This window comes from Chroicocephalus ridibundus, chromosome 7 (genome assembly GCF_963924245.1).
Source record: "Chroicocephalus ridibundus chromosome 7, bChrRid1.1, whole genome shotgun sequence".
Taxonomy (NCBI): Eukaryota; Metazoa; Chordata; class Aves; order Charadriiformes; family Laridae; genus Chroicocephalus; species Chroicocephalus ridibundus.
Genome location: NC_086290.1, coordinates 42,001,215 through 42,022,155, shown reverse-complemented (window position 1 = coordinate 42,022,155; position 20,941 = coordinate 42,001,215). Strand labels below are relative to the sequence as shown.

The 20,941-nt window shown below is 46.0% G+C and overlaps 1 protein-coding gene across 9 annotated transcripts in view; it reads left to right on the top strand.

The window, feature by feature from the left end:
* Nucleotides 1-18,802, top strand: part of FN1 (fibronectin 1) — a 55,624-nt gene extending 36,822 nt beyond the window's left edge. For 4 of the 9 annotated variants that reach the window (XM_063340481.1, XM_063340487.1, XM_063340480.1 and 1 more), the window contains 19 exons: nt 266-535; nt 941-1,057; nt 1,466-1,630; nt 2,327-2,482; nt 3,268-3,381; nt 5,110-5,379; nt 7,236-7,423; nt 8,532-8,619; nt 8,801-8,977; nt 9,221-9,310; nt 9,523-9,702; nt 10,257-10,346; nt 11,183-11,649; nt 12,242-12,380; nt 13,844-14,008; nt 15,271-15,396; nt 15,986-16,092; nt 16,347-16,457; nt 16,921-17,758. In XM_063340481.1, coding sequence (XP_063196551.1) covers nt 266-535; nt 941-1,057; nt 1,466-1,630; nt 2,327-2,482; nt 3,268-3,381; nt 5,110-5,379; nt 7,236-7,423; nt 8,532-8,619; nt 8,801-8,977; nt 9,221-9,310; nt 9,523-9,702; nt 10,257-10,346; nt 11,183-11,649; nt 12,242-12,380; nt 13,844-14,008; nt 15,271-15,396; nt 15,986-16,092; nt 16,347-16,457; nt 16,921-16,995 — 3,095 coding nt within the window. In that variant the 3' untranslated portion in view covers nt 16,996-17,758. Of the gene's footprint in view, nt 1-265; nt 536-940; nt 1,058-1,465; nt 1,631-2,326; nt 2,483-3,267; nt 3,382-5,109; nt 5,380-7,235; nt 7,424-8,531; nt 8,620-8,800; nt 8,978-9,220; nt 9,311-9,522; nt 9,703-10,256; nt 10,347-11,182; nt 11,650-12,241; nt 12,381-13,843; nt 14,009-15,270; nt 15,397-15,985; nt 16,093-16,346; nt 16,458-16,920; nt 17,759-17,799 lie in introns of those variants that run through there. The other 5 variants (XM_063340485.1, XM_063340489.1, XM_063340484.1 and 2 more) reach the window with 4 other exon arrangements.
* Nucleotides 18,803-20,941: the final 2,139 nt, after the last annotated feature.

The window sequence follows — 20,941 nt, the reverse complement described above, 5'->3', positions numbered from 1 at the left end:
TCTATTGCTGAGTCTTTGTTTTGTAACTGTGTAATGTTTGCTGGTCATGTGTGTTGTTTCATGCTGTATTGTCTGCGTGTGCCATACACTCTTCTCCTGCAGTCGCGTTGCAGTCCTTGTTTATCTCACTTTGATCCTGAACACATTTAGTTCCATGGCTGAATAGCATTTGGCTTAGGATCTGGCAGTGTCGTGGTACTGAGCTCAATGGAACATGAGCAGTAGTTCAGCTGATCTTAGTCTCTTGTCTCTTTGAAATACCCAGGTCTTGATTCTCCCACTGGCCTTGACTTCTCGGATATAACTGCTAATTCTTTCACCGTCCACTGGATTGCTCCTCGTGCCACCATTACGGGCTACAAAATCCGGCATCACCCAGAGCATGGTGCTGGCAGGCCCAAGGAGGACCGCGTGCCCCCCTCACGGAACTCCATCACCCTTACTAACCTGCTTCCAGGGACTGAGTACGTGGTCAGCATCATTGCCATCAACGGCAGGGAGGAGAGCGTGCCCTTGGTCGGCCAACAAACAACGGGTAAGCATTGAGAGAAGGCTAGCTAAAAGTTACATTGACAATTTTGGGTGTCCTCTAGCAAAGTGGTTGTTGTTAAATTAGATATTTATTCCCTGCCAGATGGTGAAACTGCTCATGAGGAAAGTGCCTGTGATAGTGAGGTAGGGCCTGACTTAGAAAAAAGGTGGGAGGACTCGAGCTACTTTCAGATCAAGTCAGATGTCTTTAGGGCCAGCAGAACTTTTTTCACTGAATCTAGTCCAATGCCTGATGAATTTTAACCAGATACATCACTTGTTAGAGGTGTGTGCACTGGGCTAGAACTAAGGCAAATAAGTAGCAGAGGAGCACGGTATGATAAGTGGAATACGTAGCTGATGTACATTAAGTGTACTTAAACTCCCTCTCCGTTCTCTGTTTTTTTAGTGTCTGATGTTCCCAGGGACCTGGAAGTCACCCCCACCAGCCCAACCAGCCTTGTGATTTCCTGGGATGCTCCTGCAGTGACAGTCAGATACTATCGGATCACTTATGGTGAAACAGGTGAGAGCAGGCTGCTATGGCCAGTCACAGACCAGAAGCTCTATTCCTGAGGCCATTAGAAAGCCACAGAAAATAGCAAAGGCAAGTTTGACTGCAGCATACAAACTCTTGTATCTCTGGGATTCTTGCAGCTTATTTATTTTTTTTTTAAAGAAGAGCAAGTTGTGTTTTGTCTACCAAAAAGAAAGTACATCTGGAGCACTCCAGTCATTTTAGAGGTGGTTCTGTGTACATATTTCATTCTTTTCCTTGGGTTGGTCTGAAAAGGCCTTTGACGCAAGGTCCTCTAAAATCAACAGGGTCCTCTCTTGAACTTGATGCATATAGGATTGTTCCGGTTTTTGTAATGATTTAAAATGTATAATTTAGAGATCCATTACATTTCTTTTTCTGCTCTACCTTCCTTAGGTGGAAGCAGCCCTGTGCAGGAGTTTACAGTGCCTGGCACCGTGTCCACTGCTACCATCACTGGCCTCAAACCTGGCGTAGACTACACCATCACAGTGTATGCTGTAACTGGCCGTGGAGACAGCCCTGCCAGTAGCAAGCCAGTCACTGTCACCTACAAAACAGGTGAGACCTGTTAAAACAAAAAAAAGAAACCTACAAAAAAAACCCTACCGCTTTGTGTTGGCTTATCCCCATAAATTTGTATCATTGATCCCTGGTTTCTTTTAGAAGTCATGGGCTATGTTGTAAGCCTGTCACTTTCAGTGGAGCTGCATTGCGTGATGGCCCAGCATGATAATGACATGACACAGAAGGGGATCGTGGACTTGGATTTTTGGAGGAGGGAGACCCTGTGGAGTCCAGATGGGGATACAAGCAATATTTGACTGCTTATTGCAGAGTGGAAATGTTGTTGGACTCTCATATCATGGGGACACTGTTGGCTTAACTCTGGCTCTTCTGGTGCACTGTCATATTATGTGATTCTGATGAGACCTGACTTTCTAGCTCCAGGAGTGTTGTCTCACTGCTGATCTGGATATAACTTAATCCTACTGTAGCTGCAGATAAAGGCATTTAGTAGCCTTTAAAACAACAAAAGTCCTCAACAAATGTTGATATGAGGTCAGTCACCCACACATCGTGGTTAAGGCTTTTTCTGGGCTAGCATGAGGGACAAATAAACAGCAACATGTGTTTTCAGTTCTAAGAGGCACAGCCTGGAAAAGGGAGAGCAGAATAAAATTCAGCTAGGAGGTAATCGTGGAGGGAGGGTTTCCTGTAGCAACATACTCAGAAAAAGTTGTTTTTGTTGCCCAGAAATAGACACACCATCCCAGATGCAAGTTACCGATGTCCAGGACAACAGTATCAGCATCAGATGGCTCCCTTCAACATCCCCGGTCACAGGGTATCGAGTGACAGCTGTGCCCAAGAAAGGACATGGGCCTACAAAAACTAAAAATGTCCCTGCAGGTAAGAGGACATGACATCCTTCACCAGATCTGTAAGGAACGCAAGATGTGATCACTAGAATCAACACTATCGGGCACTAGGCATGTGCTCAAAGCCAAACTTTCTCCTGCTCATCCCTTTATTTGCCATCCTGCTGACTTCAGTTGGGTCTCATCCAGGAGAAGCTAGGGCAAATTTTTTCCCTGAAAGCTTTGTGTTTCTTTGACACCACTGTGCTGCAAAGGTTTGTTCTTGGCAACCTCAATGTCTCTGAAAGGCACCTGAATTTCAAAGAAATGCTATTGGATTTTCTAGCATCCAGCAAAACTTCCTCTGAAGTCCTTCTGAAGGTCACATAGTGTGACCCTTGGTCACAGCATGGACTCAGTCACATCTGCTACAGGCTTGACCTCGTTACCATAGAGTCTGCCAAGTTAACTCTTGGGAACACAGTGGGTTTTGTGGGATCTGCAGAGATTAGCACTCAGGGATGTTTGTGGTGCAGTTGGGTTAATGGTCAATCCTATCCCAGAAAATGGTGAAAGCTGGTCTGCTCTTCCTTTATTTTTTCTACTGTGCTAACCTGCCATTTTAGCTGTGGGGCCTTTGAGCAGGTACCACGAGCAGACGCTTTGTCCTGCACTATCAGAGAGACATAGTGCAAGCAAAAGGTAAACGTGATGTGTCAATTTTCTCATTTTAATGACGTATGGCTAATAGAGGCCCTTCATTCAAGGCTGATTAGAGGCCAGTGCTCTGCAGCTTTGTGTATCTGCAGATGGGTTAATGTTGTTCTTTCCTGCTAGATCAAACACAAGTCACTATCGAAGGTCTGCAGCCCACAGTTGAGTATATGGTCAGTGTCTACGCTCAGAATCAGAACGGAGAGAGCCTCCCCTTGGTTGAGACAGCTGTCACCAGTACGTATTTCACTTCACGGTAACAAAACAAATGTTATTTATTAATGTCTGAATCTACCGTGCAGCACCACATCCCCAGTGAAAGCCAGTGGCAGGTGCCTAGTCTCCAGGAAAATGCAAGGTGGTCTGCCCTGTGATAAGTACCATGCACCTAAATTGCAGACGCTGGCAAAAATGCAGTCCCTCTCCCTCCAACACTGGCAAAATGCAATTCCCCACTCCATCAAAATGCTGTGCTTCTGATTTTCTTTCACTAAAGCTGCAAAATCTTCTTGGGTTTTGTTTGCTGTCAGCCAATCAGTGGAAAAAATGTGCAAAGATCTCCTTTCTGGAGCTAGGTGGCAAAGGTGATTACTGTTAAGGGACCGGACTTGGTTTGGGAGCACTTGCACGTGCAAAGGGAGTAAAGGGAACCACATGAGTTATCAAGAACTTGAGATGAAGCACTGCAAAAGAAAGGAGAGCTCAGCCTTTGAATTGCTATATTTGCCTGGACAAAACAGCAGTACTGCTGGACACAAAGAGGAGGCAAGAGAGAACATGTAACTCGGAGGGTTCTCTCTGACGTAAAGTGCCTTTTTCAGAGACGCCTCTGGGGTAGGGATTTGCATGCACGTTATTCGCTTGCTGAGGCTTGTATTCAAAAGCACAGCTCAGCCCCAGATACTTAACAGAGTTGTCCTAATGACAACAGGAGCTTCTCTGAAACTTTGCAGAGACGGGAAAAAGAGTCCACATCAATTTCAAGCCAACAAATTCCTGGACAAAAATCACCTTTGCCAACTAGAAAATGTACAAAATTCGGGACTAATATAACATGGCAAATAAAAAGTTGAAATCTTATAGAAAAAGATAACCTGGATCCAATATAAAAATGATATGCCAGATCCCTCCCATTTTGTGTAACAAATGGGTATAGCTCTGTGGTAGCCACATCAGAATTCTGTGGAGCGAGGCTCGCTTACCTTGCTCTCTAGCACTGAGCTCCAACCTCACTAGGAAAATCCAATGAATTGGTCTAATTAGGAAGTGTGTGAATTGCCCAGTTGCACCTGTGGACATTCCCTGTGCACTCAATACAAAGCTGAAAAGTTTGTTTCTAACTGATTTTAAAATGTAATATACCGAGTAATTTGCTTTCTTGATAAGTGTGTGTTAATTGGATTTTAATTTATGAAAGAAAATAATGGGACTGATTCTCCTTGGACTGGCACTTTGCACAGCAGCTTCCAATAGTGAAAAGCAAATGCAGCATGAATCCAAACTTACCGAGTCAGGTGGGTTGTCTGGCTGCTTTTAGCACTAGGAACCAGTTACTGGCTCTGATGGTAGAAATGGACTTTAAATTCCCATTCATTTTATTTCTCTTGACCACTTTAAGGTAGCTTAATGCTGCTAGAGTTGTGTAAAAGGGGTTTCAGTGCCAAGGGGACTGAAACACAGGTAAGGATTGGTGTCCTGGCTGCTTTGAAGGTGGTAATGTAAGTCCTTTTGGTTTCAATAAGGCAATGATTGCCTTCCTGCTGTCTGGCACCTGCGAACTCTCAGCCTTACTCTGCACGTGTGTAAGTAAGCGTGTGTGCAAGGTGCAGCACAGAGGAGAATCAAATACTCCCTCTCCCGCGCAAAACCGAAAACTGCTTTGCATGTAATAGAAATGCTTTTTATTTTCCTCACCCACAACCTGCTTTTTATCACATAACCTCTTACCGTTAATTTGCCTAACAGACATTGACCGCCCTAAAGGACTAACATTCACTGAGGTGGATGTTGATTCCATCAAAATTGCTTGGGAAAGCCCGCAGGGGCAAGTCACCAGGTACAGGGTGACCTACTCAAGCCCTGAGGATGGAATCCATGAGCTATTGCCGGCCCCAGGTGGCGAAGAAGACACTGCTGAGCTGCATGGCCTCAGGCCAGGTTCTGAGTACACTATCAATATCGTTGCCATATACGATGACATGGAGAGCCTGCCCCTCACTGGGACCCAGTCCACAGGTACACCTTTAACTACACCACCCAGCAGGCCGTGGCAGCAGTGGCTTCTGCCCTGTTGGGTAAAGTGTGCTTCCATGCGCAACTAGTGCTCTGTGCCGGGAAAGCCCCAGGGGCAGCCAAGGGGATGTGATTGCTCTTGAGAGATGGCTTCGTTGGCGCTGGAGAGCTGGCTGCAAGTGGAGTCAGCCTACATGCACATTAGGGAAGGCAGGGAATGGAGGAAAGATCAGCAGGATGGAAGGAGCAGATTCTAAAGGAAGGAGGGATGTTACCTTATAGCTGCCTCTCAGTCCTCAAGTGGATCAGCAATGTCCGGTCCCTAGTCATGTAACCTAATTCATGGTGAATCACCCTCTCACAACGCTCTTGTCTTGTCTTTAGGATATGGGGCCCCTGCAAGCAGAGGCAGTTACCAATAACTGGGAGATTAGGGCAGTTTTCATCCCCCAGGGTCCTCGCTGGTGGATGGAGCACAAGATCAGCACAAAGGGCTAGGAGATTGCTCAACCCTCAGGTCTCACAGAGCCGCCAGATCCTTCACTGGCACTGCCCTAAGGACTACAGCCCACGTGCATGCCCACACCCTGTGCTCACATCACCTCCACAAGAAGAGGACACGCTCCATTCAGGAGAGACCCTTATGTGCCAGTCTGATCCAACTCCAAGTAGAATACATTTAAATTTCCTATGTGAAAAAGGAAAAGGAAGCTAATAGCTTGAGATAAAAATTACTTCCAGCAATGTGGAATCTATTGCAATGCTTCCAGCATTACCAGATGTGTCTTTATTACAAAGGTAGCACCTTTGTAATAAAGCTGTACCGTTATTTGTGAATGAAAAGTTGGCACTATAGTTCCAGGTGTGTAATGAAGACAGTACAGGTTGCTATGCTAAACTGAAGCAAACTGCTGTAAAAAAAAGTCAGCCCGTGAAACAGGTGGCTGACTACCTGCCACAAATGCAAATATAGTAACTTTTAAAACCCATGCTCTGTGGGTTTACCCTTTGTGGGCTGTTCAAAAGCATATTTGAAGTCTCTCACGGGCTTCAGATAGAGCTCCGAGCAGAGCAACAATGGAGAATTATCTTGTATTTCCACTCTGTAAAACTAGAAAACTTGACAGCAATATGCCGATAGCGAGCACTATGGTAAGGTGTATTTTTCCCGTGTTTACAGCCCAAGGATTACCAATAGTAAGGCAAGAAAATGTTTCAATGGGTGCTTCTTTTTTTTAAGCTGATGTTTATTTTTTTAAAGATATCAGATGTGTTAGCTCATGAACAGGCTCTCGTGTGATGAGCCTTATGGCCACCACAGCTCTGCTTTTCCATTGCCTTGCTCTCTGTGTAGTAATTTACACTTGTGTAAGTGGCTGTAAAGTGCTTCCCTTCTGCATTTGCAGTATTTTATCTTTGCGATTCCTGAGCCTGCTTCCTCCTTTTGTAAACCATCCATCGTATTTTAGAAATGAACAGAGATAGGCAAGTGAAGCAGGACTAAACTATTAGCTGTATGATGAAAAGCAGAGACAGGCAGAAGAATTAAAACAGACTGGCCTACCGCAGATTTAAGCACCTCCCAAAGACTTCACCTTATATCACAGCAATTGTCATTACTCACCTAACTTCAGGGAGCACTGAGATCTCCTTATTTCTCATGAAAAGTGTTACTGTAGATTTGAGAATCTCCTCCTGAATACCTTGTGCCCTTCCATGGGGCTTTATGCCTGTGTTTGCAGAAGGCACACCACTTTCCTGCCCATGTATTTCAGCCTGTCTCGTGTTCAGGAGAGAATATTGTTTTATCCATGACTGTCTTCTTTAAACTAACCATATGTCAATCTGGATTTTTGCAGCAATTCCACCTCCAACAAACCTGAAGTTTACTCAGGTAACTCCTACCAGCCTTACTGTCAACTGGAATGCACCAAACGTTCGCCTCACTGGCTACAGAGTCAGAGTCAACCCCAAAGAAAAGACTGGTCCTATGAAAGAAATCAACCTTTCTCCGGACAGTACATCTGCTGTCGTGTCTGGATTAATGGTAACTCTGCTCTTTGTGGAATGCAGACTGTGTTGTGGGAGGAAGATGTTAGGAGAAGTTTAAGCAATTTCAAATTCCTGGGTCAGGAACCTCAGCTGGAGTAGATCATTACAGCTCCTAAGGGTCTGACTCTGTTTGAAGTCTGACTAGCCATCAGCTCTAACTACTCATTTACCATGGTTTTTAAAAGGCAAGGAATTGGCCTGCCAAATCTGCATTCTTTCCCCTTCCTCATTTAGCACAGAGAGATCGGATGCCTTAATGAAATTCAAATTATCAGGTTCATCATCAACAGTAACAGTAAAATGCTTTTATTCATCTTTCACAAAAGAGGTCAGATAAAGCGACCTAATGTAGAAGTTGTCAAGCTGTGATATGGGAGCTCTGGCAGTCTATTGCCTATTTTTAAGACATCTGCAAAAAGTAAGTAAAAAATGCAAGTCTTCTGTGAGTAGGCTTAAATTTGCTATATAGCCATCTTCTCCACTGGAAACATTTCAGGAGCTCCTGAACTGGGAAAGGCTGAAAATCACTGCTTTTATGGTTCCCGCTATCTTAAAAATTGACTTATCTGTTTTTAAGGAATTTTATGAATCATTTTCAAAAATGAGCCTTAGAAAACATTCTAATCTAAGTGGACTCCTGGTCTGATGCAGTCAAGGACTAAAGACCACACTGTAACTTCCACCATTCTCTTTTCTTCACAGCAAGAGCCCCTTATCATAGCAAATGGCATCCATTAACCCCAGGAAAAACAGGATGTAAATTAGGTTTTTCTGAAGAATCAGCTTTGAAGCACAGATTCCAAAATGAGGGATGACAAATAAGCTTCTTCCAGGATTTCCTCTGCTGCGGGGTGTGCACATGTGCACTACTAGTGTTATCAACAGCACTGTTTATCAGGGTCCATGTCTACTCTTTTATTACAGCTGGAAATAATTAGAACTATCCCATCGATGCTTCACTGATTTGAGTTATTTTAAGATGTCATACTTCAGTAACGGGTGACCAAGAAATGTGGCTCCACCAAACACTGAATGAGAGCAGGAGTATTTCCCACTGTGACAGGTCCTTCTCATAACATGGTATATAACTTTGTCCATTCTAGGTAGCAACCAAGTATGAAGTGAGCGTGTATGCCCTGAAGGACTCTCTGACCAGCCGACCAGCCCAGGGGGTGGTCACCACTCTTGAAAGTAAGTAGTCACCCTCCACAAATGAGCAATTAGTCCTGTGCTGGGTGCAGAGGCCGAGATCTTGTTCTGTGTCGAAAGTAGGGCTCTATAAAAAGCTCCAGCAAAGGCCTTCACAAGCGCTTAGCTGGGCAGGTTCAGAATCCCCACAGTACTGACAGGAGATCTTTTCCTTCTGGTGCAGATGTTAGTCCCCCTCGCAGGGCCCGTGTGACAGATGCCACTGAGACAACCATCACCATTACCTGGAGAACCAAGACTGAGACCATCACTGGCTTTCAAGTTGATGCTGTCCCAGCGAGTGGCCAGAACCCCATTCAAAGGACCATCAGCCCTGATGTTAGGAGTTACACTATCACTGGTAAGTGAGGTGAGGGGCTTCTGCAGGTTCAGGAGCTTCTGGGTTCATATCAGAACATACACTGAGTTCTTGTTTAGTAGTTGAATTTCCTTGATAAGAAACAATGTAGGAACAAAAGGTAAGAAAATAGATCTGAGTCATAGAGACTAGTCTCGTAGGAAGAAGTTGTTGAAAGACATTCTGATGTCCCTTTTAGATGGCTTCCTCAGATTAGCTAACATTTACGTTTCAACTTCATTTTAGGCTTGCAGCCTGGCAATGACTACAAGATCTACCTTTACACTCTGAACGAGAACGCACGCAGTTCCCCAGTAGTGATTGATGCCTCCACTGGTAATGATCTGACTTTTCTCCTGATGCTAACACATAGTAATCACACATGGTCAGGCAGAATTTGTCTTTATCTGATCATATATAATATTTACTGTGACCTACAGCAGTAGGCTTTACTCCTGAGTTTGAAAAGGATGTCAGAAGATGTAGTTCACGTGAAGAATACGCTTGCCTTTACTTCATTTGACTTGTTTCCCTTTGTTTTCACCTAGCCATCGACGCTCCTTCTAACCTGCGCTTCCTTACAACCACAAGCAACTCCCTCCTGATCACCTGGCAGCCTCCACGAGCCAAGATCACAGGCTACATCATCAGATATGAGAAACCTGGCTCACCAGCCAAGGAGGTTCTGCCTCGCCCTCGGCCCGGCACCACCGAGGCTACTATTACTGGTACCTGTCTCTGGTTTGTTTGTGAGCTCTTCACCTGAAACACTTAAATTTGAAGAGAGAGGGGGAAGGCCTAATTATAAAACGTGTTGATGGTCAGCTAAGACAAAGACAAAATTTTGTTCCTTTCTTGTGGTTTCTAGTGACAGACAGCAGTTTTATAAGCACAGCTGTCCTACAAACACACTTTTCTGATCAGAGCAACCATCAGGTTTGAACAATCCACAGATGTTTGTTTCCACTGCCACCACAACCGTCGTTCATTCAAGGAAAAAAGCCCATGACTCTGGCACGCCATCAGTCACACATTCTGAAGACTCGTTATGTTTTGTGTCTGCAGTGTCCATGATCCCAGCTGACATGGTCAGATTTCAAACTCCCTCTGAGGAGCAGGAGGCCAGACTCTTTGTACTGTCCTAAAAACCTCAGCTCCGAAACGTGCATACCCACTCTATAGCCATACCCACCTCTCGTTCTGCCTTAGATCCCACACAAAATCATAAAAGAAAAGCAGCTCTTAAATTTAAGATTGTTCTATGCGTTTCCTCCCTCCCTAGGTTTGGAACCAGGAACTGAATACATCATCTACATCATTGCTGTGAAGAACAATCAGAAGAGTGAACCGCTGGTTGGCAGAAAAAGGACAGGTAAAACAAAGCTCTGGATTGTTGTGTGCCAACAGGCGATGATGTCTTCCACTTGGGGAATACAATCTCAGGACTGAAATAATAATGTTATTTAAAATACCCTGTTCACACCATTCGGCCACACCTTTTTTTATGAATCAAATAAGCTTTGTAAGGAAGTTTTCCTTTCTAGGATGCAGGAGGTAAGATTATGAAGTTACGTGAATCACATTTAGCTGTGTTTGAACACTAAAAACAGAATAACCTGCTTGGTGCTTGATTCTTGCCTGGGTACCTAATTGATAATTAAATTAGGGTTAACACTCACACTTGCATATAGCACATGATGACATCAAAAGGCAGAATCTATTCATTTGTTGCCTGTTGCATTTCTCTTAATTTATGCCCTCCACAGCATGAGATTGAGATACCTGTAGCAAGCAAAATCCAGCTGTATATCCGAATGTGACCCAGGAGCTAGTTTCTTACTGCATAGCAGTGATTTTTCTTAAACTGATAGCCTGTGACTATCTCTTGTAATCACTTCTCAATTTGGGCAGTGGTGGCTTCTTTGGGTTGCAGTGTTCAAAAGTGTTGCTCAGCTGTATGAAAATTTCATACCAACACACTTCTTATGCCTATGTATGAAAGATATATATTTATATAGTATATAAATATATAGAAGGATAGAAAATACCTTCACAATCACAGTGAGGTCATAAAAAGTGTGTTGCGTTTTAGGATGATTGCTAATCTTTGATGTATGGAGTGGTGTACAGCATCCCCGCTAGCTGTTTAATTTACCATCGTTAATTTGCCATGCTTTGCTTTATGGCTTCTAACCTTTCTTTGGCTAGATGAGCTTCCCACGTTGATTACCAGACCGCACCCCAACCAACCCGACATTCTCGACGTACCTTCCATTGACGAGGGGACCCCTTACCTCACAAACAATAGGTATGACAATGGAAACGGTATCCAACTTCCAGGCACCTCTGGGCACCCACAGACAATAGGGCACCAGGGTCAACAAGTCTTCTTTGAGGAGCATGGCTACAGACGGCCTGTACCCACTACGGCAACTCCCCTTAGGCCGGGGTCAAGACGGCAACCGCCAAACGTAGACGAAGCGATTGAAATCCCTGGGTACCAAGTGCCTATCGTAGTCGAACCTTCATACCCTCACTCCCGTGGGCCCAGGCGCAACGACACCACAGGTCAAGAAGCTCTTTCTCAGACAACCATCTCTTGGAGGCCGTTGTTGGAAAGCTCCGAATACATCATCTCATGTCAGCCAGTCAGCCAGGATGAAGATACTCTGCAGGTAACTGAACTGTCTTAGCACAGGAACAGCGTTAGCCTCATCTGTGGCAGCAGACGTCTCTTGGGAGTGTGTCCCTTAGCTGTGTCCCCATCTCATGGGGGTTAAGAGGGGCAGTCAGAGTTGGCTTAAAGAGTCTTTTTAGCATGTAGCTTAGAGTAGGATAAATGCCTCCCTCCTCTCTTTCATGGAGAAGGCTACAGGTTAAAACTGCTAAAACAGAAAGCCCTTGAAATGCTGCCAGCATCACCATTTCACCAGGGAAGGGGGCAGTCAGGAAGATGACTGGGAGTTTCAAAGACTGAGGTGCTGCTTCTCCAGGCCAAAGACTCCCTTAGCCCTTCTCCTTTGTCTCCCTTGGTTTCTGTTTCCCTGAAATAAGGGTAATAAAGTATCCCTCATGAACCATAGTCCAGAGTAGTCAAGTTTAACTTGGTAACATTTGAAGTTCTCAGAATGTCTAAGGGGGATGGGCTGGCTCCATCATGGTATAGCGATGTCAACCTAAACACCCTGTCTGTCCTATGGGTGGGGTGATGCCTAAGGAGTAATCACTCTTCCTTTGCCGGTGACTTGGCATTGCCTTTTGTTGCAGTTCAGGGTTCCTGGCACTTCCTCCAGTGCTACGCTCACTGGTCTTACAAGAGGGGCCACCTACAACATCATAGTGGAAGCCCTGAAAGATCACCGGAGACAAAAGGTGCTGGAAGAGGTGGTCACAGTTGGCAATACTGGTAAGTAAAAGCTTTATGGAGCCTGGGTAAACCGTTGCTGTCCCTGCCTTGTTGCCCTTACTCAAGACAACCTACCTGGTGCCCAGGCTCGAGAATAGTTCAGGAAGGAGACTTTTCCTAACACGGAGACTTCATCGCAGGATGCTAGGACAAGTGATTTGTGAAGTCAGCTGAAATGGGATGACTAACTGCCACACCGATGGCGTGACCAGAGCTGTTCTGGTCTGTTGTCTGTTCATGAAGAATGTGCTCCTGTAGGGTCAGTGCCTGAGAGAGACCAAGAGGTCTGGTATTTAGTGCTCTCAAAGGAAGTCAGGGATCACGCTGGTGTTGCAGATTCCTGCCCAGCAGTGAAGATCTGCTGTCACAGTAACACATCATGCTTATGGGAAGGAGCCAGTGGCCAGCTCAACTGTTCTGTCAGTCATTTGCCACATTTGTTATCCAGCTGTCGGCTATCCAGCAGCACCGCTAGACCGTTCTGAAGGTCCAGCAGCAGGACAGGCTGCCTGCAGAGATGCTGATTAAGGACAAACAGGCAGCTCATAGAAGCCATGTGACTAACCACAAGTACTTGTGGTCAGAGACGCAACTTGCTGCAGCTGGAAAGCCCAGAGCCCACACACACCCTGAGGGACCTGGGCTTTGCTATTACAAGGATCTGGTCAACAATTCTGTTTCTCTCCCTCCATCTCCTCCTGGGTGTATTTTGAGGACAAAAAGAAGAGGAGGGCAGGATAGGAGACGAGGAAATGAAGAGTTAAGGATTTGCGTTGTCCACCCATTAGGTGTCTCCATGTGGGTCCCTACTCCCTCCACTTCCCTGGGAAAACAAGGCTCTTTCTCCCCTTCCAGCACCTGAATTGCCTTATGTCTGTCACAGACTGAACAGAGGGCATGAACTCTTGACCCTGGTCATCACACACTGAACTGGTGGTTGTAAAACACCCATTTTTCAATCAAGGCACACACCTAAGGTGGAAATCTGTACACAACAGCATGGCTATAAGGCCGGGTCCCCTTCTTCCATCCCCCTGCCATGAGCTAGAGTCTGAAGTGCCCAAAAAAAAGTGCACATGCAGCTACCAACCTCCTGCTGTTCCCCAGCATCGCACAGCACGTTTCTCTTACAAACAGGCTCAGTCAGGTTGCTGCTCTCTAGCAGCAAATGCAAAAACTCACACTAGCTCGAAACTTGGCAAGTCAAAATGAAAATAGCCTTCATGTCAGGTTTTTTTTTTTATCATTCGACTGCTCTGACACATGCAAATGGAAAATAAATCACAGGGAGTCTGGACTGCTGACAGAACCATCAAGTATATGCCCATGGGGTAGCTCCATTACTGCCAGTATATTGTAAGAAGAAAAAAAAAGCATGTATTCGGTGAAAATTCTCCTGTCTTTCAGTAGTTCCTATTGCTGTGTGTGATGCCTGTTTCTCTTTTTTTTTTTTTTCGTTCCAGTGTCTGAAGGACTAAACCAGCCAGCTGACGATACCTGCTTTGATACTTACACTGGCTCCTTCTATTCCATTGGCGAGGAATGGGAGCGGTTGTCTGAAACTGGCTTTAAACTCTGGTGCCAGTGTTTAGGCTTTGGCAGTGGTCATTTCAGATGCGATTCTTCTAGTGAGTAGCTTGCTTTTCACCATCCCTGTCTCTAAACTCCCTGGGCACTAATAGCATGTTTGTCAGAACCAACCTGATCCAAACATGATGCAAACGATTGCAGACTCCTAAGTTTTTAAACCAAATCAGTGTTTTGCATCATGAGAAGTGATGGAAAACTTTGGTTACGTCTGAGCTGTGCAGCTTATCTAGTATTGCCATTCCCTGCCGCAAGAGCAATCGATGTTGTAGTGATAAGTAATGACTTTTTCACCAAAGTTAAATGTTTGCTGCATTTTCCTTACCCTTGCCAGGTGGAGAAGTGAGATAGGCAAGATGCCTAAGTGACGATATCTGAGTAGCCATTTAAGAAGACAGTTTTGAGTATTAAATTATGGTTGAATTTTCATCTCCCTAATTACATACATCGTTGCACTGGGCCAGACAGAACTTCTCTGGATTGCAGTGGGCATTAGAGCAAGTACAGTCTGTTTGGCATTGCAGGCAACCCTCTGCAAAGCATCTTGCGGAACCAGTTTTCTCATTTCGTCAGCTGCTCTTTGAAGCTCTGTCAAGCAGGCAACACCTCTGCTGGGGCACTAAGTTTTATTCCTTGCAGGACTGTGGTTTACATGGAAGAATATCAAACTTCACGTAAGGGAATGGAACAAACATCTGTGATTGAGGGGTCAACACAGCACATATCCAACTAATTTAAATTGTGCTTTTAAATTGTGGAATAAGCTGAGTGAAGAGAGTATTTCTGCAATTTGCATGGATTCAGAGGAGTGACTGCAGGGAAGACAGTTGTTTTACAGGACTAATATTTATATTTCATCGTTTGATACACAGGGCTTACCCATTGTGTTTTACAGTCTCTGTGATATGGTTTTACTGCATATTTGCTCAGAAAAGAGCACTTAAAATATTTTTCTCTCCCTTCTTGCCCCATGTCTATTAAATTCCCTTTCATTTCTCTTCCTCTCCTATTAGCCAGCCCTCCTCCTCCCCTCCCCACTCTTCGTCACATCCTACTTACTCCTTTCCAAAGAGCCTCTAGCCATTTCTTGGAGCTGTAACAGTCCTCAGCAGTTAAAAGCTGCAGGAACTGAACCCATTTCCAGCAGGAAACCATTTCCACCTTGGGACTTACATGAGCTGAAAAGATTCTTTCTCCTGCCCCTCTGTTGGTTCCTGAGACAACACCAAGCTGTTCTCCTCCCGCTGTGTCATTGCAGCGTGGGGAATAACTCCTGCATCTCTTGTTCCCCTGCCTTCTCCAGAGTGGTGCCACGATAACGGTGTAAACTACAAGATTGGGGAGAAGTGGGACCGGCAGGGGGAGAATGGCCAGATGATGAGCTGTACCTGCCTTGGAAATGGAAAAGGAGAATTCAAGTGTGAACCTCGTAAGTCTCCTTATGATGTTAATTTAGTTGAACTTCCATTCAGGAAGTTTCAGCTTCTCAGGGCTGTTCCCATTAAGGTCCTGCCACCAGGGCAGGCAGAGTATCAGTGCGTCTGATTCAATGACAGATTGACCCTGTTCTCACAAGAGCCGAAGGCATAAAACTCGCATTCCCAAGCTTAAAAAGAAGAAAACCCTCTCTTGTTAGCTAAGGTTGCGGCACACTCAGCATCTGTCTGCCTTTGGCACTGGAGCTGCGCAGGAGGGCCACGACACTGCACTAAGTGGTGTGGATTACCCTCATCAGTAACACAGGACTTTTCTGCAGGGCCTGTCCCCTGAAGATCCTCTAGTCTTCACACTATGAATTAAACTGCATTGCTCTTGTCAGGCAAACACCTTCACGTTCTAGTTTAAAGTGTCTGGAGAGTTATAAAAATGACTGACGTTCCCCCTCCTGGTCGGTGAGCCTCTGGTCAAAGAGGGAAGAGCGTACTGGCCAGAGGCTCCTGTTCAGCTCACTGAGCTGCTCTGAGAGTGCTTAAAGCCAAGCACAAGCCATGAACTGAGCTCTGCCTGTCCCTCCACAGATGAGACCACGTGCTACGATGATGGGAAAATGTACCAAGTTGGAGAGCAGTGGCAGAAGGAGTACTTCGGGGCCATCTGCTCCTGCACTTGTTACGGAGGACAGCAGGTAAGCAGGAGGGACTTTGCGTGCTGAACGCAGGGAAATGAAGAGAGGAGGCTGCGCTGGAGTGCAGTCCTATGTCTTCTGGGTTTCAGGTCAGATGGTGTCTAATGCCTGGCCAAAACAGGCCCATATAAGAAGAAAAAGAATTGGTATGAACCTCACTGGTGGTGGTGGAGCTGTACCCGCCTGTATGAATACTGACAGCTCCTCGGCCAGCTGCATCAGCGTGGTCTGACCGGCACATTCTGTTTTTCTAGGGCTGGCGTTGTGACAACTGCCGCAGACCCAGCGTGGAAGTGGCCCCTGAAGGCTCTGCTGGCCATACCTACACACAGTATACACAGAGATACCACCAGGCCACAAACACCGTGAGTACGCTTTCCTTCTCTGCCCACCCTTACTGGGAGTCGGGTCATAGTCATCGGCACAGATACGTGGGGTCTGTAGAGGGCTCAGGGTAGAAGAGCAGCATGTAACTCTTCTGCTTGGTCAGAAGTGCATGATAGCCACTCATCCAGCCAGCCATCGCTCTGCACAGCACAGAACGTAACGCTCGAGCTCACACTTCCACACACAGTGCCCAGTGCCACACTCACGTCAGCGGGACGTCTCCCTTACTAGTGCCGGGATGCGGCTGCATGCTGTGGCTGCGGCGGTAGTGCATGCAGTGATTTCCTAGTCTTCACTTGCTGCTGTAAACCAGCTGTGTGCTTTGTGCTGAGAAAGCTGAACGGCTGCACGGACTGGCAACAATTCTCAGCCCAAACCACACCGCAGAAGTGTCCGTCCTTACAGGACAGAGCGCTAACTGATTTCCTTCCCTCCTGACAGAACGTCAACTGCCCAATTGAGTGTTTCATGCCCCTAGATGTACAGGCAGACACACAACATCCACGGGGAAAGTAACATCCAGCAAGACTTCTTGCGGCAATGGCAACAGACAAACCAAAGTATAAATACCTATCTATCTGCCACGATTTACCATCCAAACTGGAGTGATGCTAGCCAAACTGCATCTTTTGAGAATGGCCCTCTGCTCTGGAGCCATTTTCCCAGCTTAAGCTCAACTCACAGCTTCTCCAAACGCCACTCTTGGAGTGTTTCAGACTTTTCTCATGATTGATAGCGATTGCCTTGTTTTTGCTCCAAGTGTTGAATACCAGTCAGTATTTTCAAATTTAAAGAAAAAGGGGGGAGATGCTAAATCACAAAGCGGTGGGGGATCAAAATACTAAGGGTGAGGGAGCATGTAGAAATTCAAGGTTCCCGTGCCATGCAAAGAACATTGGAGTACTGAAGTTTAGCAACAGGAAAGTCCACCAAACACTTCTGCTTTCACATAAGCGTGCAGCCAGCAATAAGATAGGAACAGCAAATCCAATCACTGTGATATTTAAAATATGCACAGTCCTAATTCTTTCTCGATGATCCTAGTATTTTTCTAGCTGTATCTTTATATCTCATACTGTTATTTATCAGTTTTGTTCCCCTGACCTTCAAGTGTTTTTATATGGGAATAAAATGTATTGAAGACACTTAGTATGCAGTTGACAAAGAGGAATTTGGTGTAATTATGATCAGTGATTATTTTTATACTGTAAGTGCCAAAGCTTTACTACTGTGGAAAAGAAAAAAACAACTCTTTTAATAAAAAGATTTACAAACCAGACATGTAGTTTAAGTGCTTCTCTTTGCTACCGTGGAATCTAGGATGAAGATTATTATTCTGAGCTGGAGTAACATTGCCTTGAAACAAGATGGAACAAACATCTCCATGAAGCATGAAGTAAACCTCAAGAGAATATTTGTAGAGCAGTTTGTTAATTAAAGACTTCCAGCTGCACCCCCTGCCCCAGTAGAAGGCAGAGACACTCTGAGTATGTATGCCGTGCTTCAGGAGGCAGAGGCTTGCTTTGTGGGAATAGGTGGAGGAGAGAAAAGGGGGAGGGAAAGGAAAATATTCCCTGCTTTGCACATTAACTGAGGCAAAGAGATGGTCCTCAATCCAGCCAGACACTTCAACACCTAGAATCAAATATGCTCTTTGTGTTTGAGTTGCCAAAATTAGTGAGGTCATCCACACCCTTGAAGTTGGATGTGTTCAAAGATTAACTGTATTGGGGCCCAGTGACCCCCACCTCCCACCAGTCCAAAGGGACACTGGGTCTCCCAGGCCCTGCTCTGTGCCTTGCCCTGGGGGCGGACCACAGTTCCCCCCTCTCTGCAATGGAGGATAACTTGCCTGTGACCATCTCAAGGGTTTATAGAGGGGCTATCGCACCCTTCTTTTAACTCTCACCTATTCCATCTCCATTTGCAACGAGGTAAATTCAAATAACTAGTACAGTGATGCTGCAACAACGCCAGAGAAACCCTTCCGTTACCTCTGCAGAAAGCCCCAAAAAAGAGGGGGACAGTCAGCACCTGGGTCTCTGCCTGCATCTTACAGGCCACGACCACTTCCACATCTACTCTGCTTCTGCCTCGCGGGGTGGGGAGGGAGGTAAAGGAAATTCTCCTCAAAACCTTTTTTAAAACAAAGCCAGTCTTGATTACAATGAACAAAGTTAGCAACGCGTCCCTTTAGCTTGCGCTGCCAACGCTGCAAAAACCTGCACAGCACTTGCACATACAGAGCAGGAAAGGTTGTGTCGTGGTTCCTCAGGCCACGTTCCTCTCTTGGCTACGCAAGCACTGTATCACCCAAGTCAATGCATTTCTCTGGATTGAATAAAGCAGAGCATGAAAATAGAATCCGGCTTCTTGACATGAGAAACACACATGGCCGTTGTTTTCGCAGATTGCTATCTACAGAGCAACCAAAACATTTGCAAATAGTAAAACGATTGCGGCAGAAATCAGTCGTATGCCACCACTGCTCGAGAGCCAAATGAGTTTCTAAAATACATGAGAACTAAAAATGGCGTAGACACAGAAGAATGCTTTCCTGATAAACCGGAGTTCTATTCATTCCTCCTTCCCAAGTGAGGGTTATATATTGGTTTCCACCAATTGCAATGATCCCTCCTGGGTCACTTTGCCACTAAGTAATTCATTTCACAGACACAGGAATTGCCCAGCTAAAGAGGAGTCAGAGTCCATCCCATCTCCTCACTCCAACGTCACACTGCCCCCCCCCCCCAGTAACCATTACCGGATAAAATGATTTAAACAACACATTTGCTGAAGCTCTCTGCAGCGGTTTGTCCACGCCTTAAAGCACGAGGGTTTACATTGCTGACAACTTCTGTTTGACATTTACTGGTGTAATGCCGGGTATTTTGTCATTCAGCTAAATCCTTTCTTTTTAGTTACACTTGAAAACCACTCCCAGAGCGCAGCGCGGAGGCAGGAGAAACTTGTGAGACCCAAAGTATCAACCACAAGTCTTCCCTTTTAGAAACAATCAATCAGCAACAAAAGGAACCAAGGGTTTTGATGGTTCCCATGCGTCACCCAGGCCATGGCGCATCAAGTGGCAACAGGACGGCAGCTGGACTTTAAAACACAGGATCGATTGATATCCATGGGCCACCTGAGTGCTAAGATCAGCTAGTGTTGTCCAACCCAAGTTACCGTCAAGGCGGGGATGAAGGGAGCATCAGCCCCTGATGGCGGGGAGCTTTCAGGCCCCCAAACAAGGCACTCACAGCTACACCAAGCTCGGTGGCATTTAAGCCCTTCGCTGTTCTTTTACAGAGGAGGAGGCACATCTCCACATGGTTTGTCTTCTCAGCTAACACACAGCTTCGGTTAGAGCGCAGGAACCACCAGAGTCAGGACTCTATTCCAGCAAGGCTGAAGGGAAGAAAAAAAAAAAAAAAAAAAAAAAAAAAAGGAAAAAAAATATCCCCTGCTAGTGACAACATAGGCTGAGAATGATCCCTCCCTGCCCTCTCTTCACTTTCGGGAGCCGTTCTCATTCTGCGGCGTGGGACCTGCCAGGGGCAAGGTGCCATATGGTGATGGTGCAAAACAGCCTGTCAGCAGCTCGCGCTTCAAAAAGCATCAATGGAGGGGCGCAGTCCTATCCCTCCCCCCCCGCGAGAAGGGACATGCCCTTTCCTGTGGGAACCAGATCCTAAGCAGAGCTATGCGCTTCGCTTTTAATCACTGTAAATATCAAAGGGAGAAGTAATGCATTCAGCTAGCAGGAGGTCAGCGTACCTCAAAAGGAACCCTTCCAGACCAACAGAGCCCTTTCTTACCAAGAACCACTCATCTGGCCTGCTGCCCTGGGGAGGGCTCACAGCTCTTAAGCCCAGCTGCCAGCAGGGACCTGCTACCAGGAAGGACTGGACCCCCCCCGCCTTTAGGGCATCTCTCAGCAGCTTAAAAACAGCAGCTCCTGGCCTGACCTGCCAGAGCAGCAGCTGGAGCCGTTGCTTCCAGACCTGCGTACTCCTTCCAGAAGGATGCCCATGGCTCCATGCCCAAAGCAGGAGCCAGTCAAGTGCCGGGCTTCATGCACTGCCAATTTCCTTCAAGGGGAAGGCTTCAGGGTGGTTGAAATGGTCACCGCAGCCCAGGTGACAAACCACCCTGAAAGGCATTCCTATGAGGTCACCTCACACCTGGAACTAGACCAGAGGGTTTTCAGCCATCAGTCAGACAAGTGAGGCAGGGTAGTCAAGGACACTTGCTGGGGACATTGGACGCTTAGGTGCCTTTCTCCAACTCGGTGTGACTCCTCTACGTCCTTTAACCCTACCGTAGGCAGAGCAGGAGGCAAAAGCATCCCTCTACAGACGCCGTGAGACGTTGTGTGTACGTAGAACATTGCGAGTTGCTCAGTACAAGTAACGCAGCAGAGAAGCCCTTGATAGATCTCACCTTAGTTAGACATTTACTA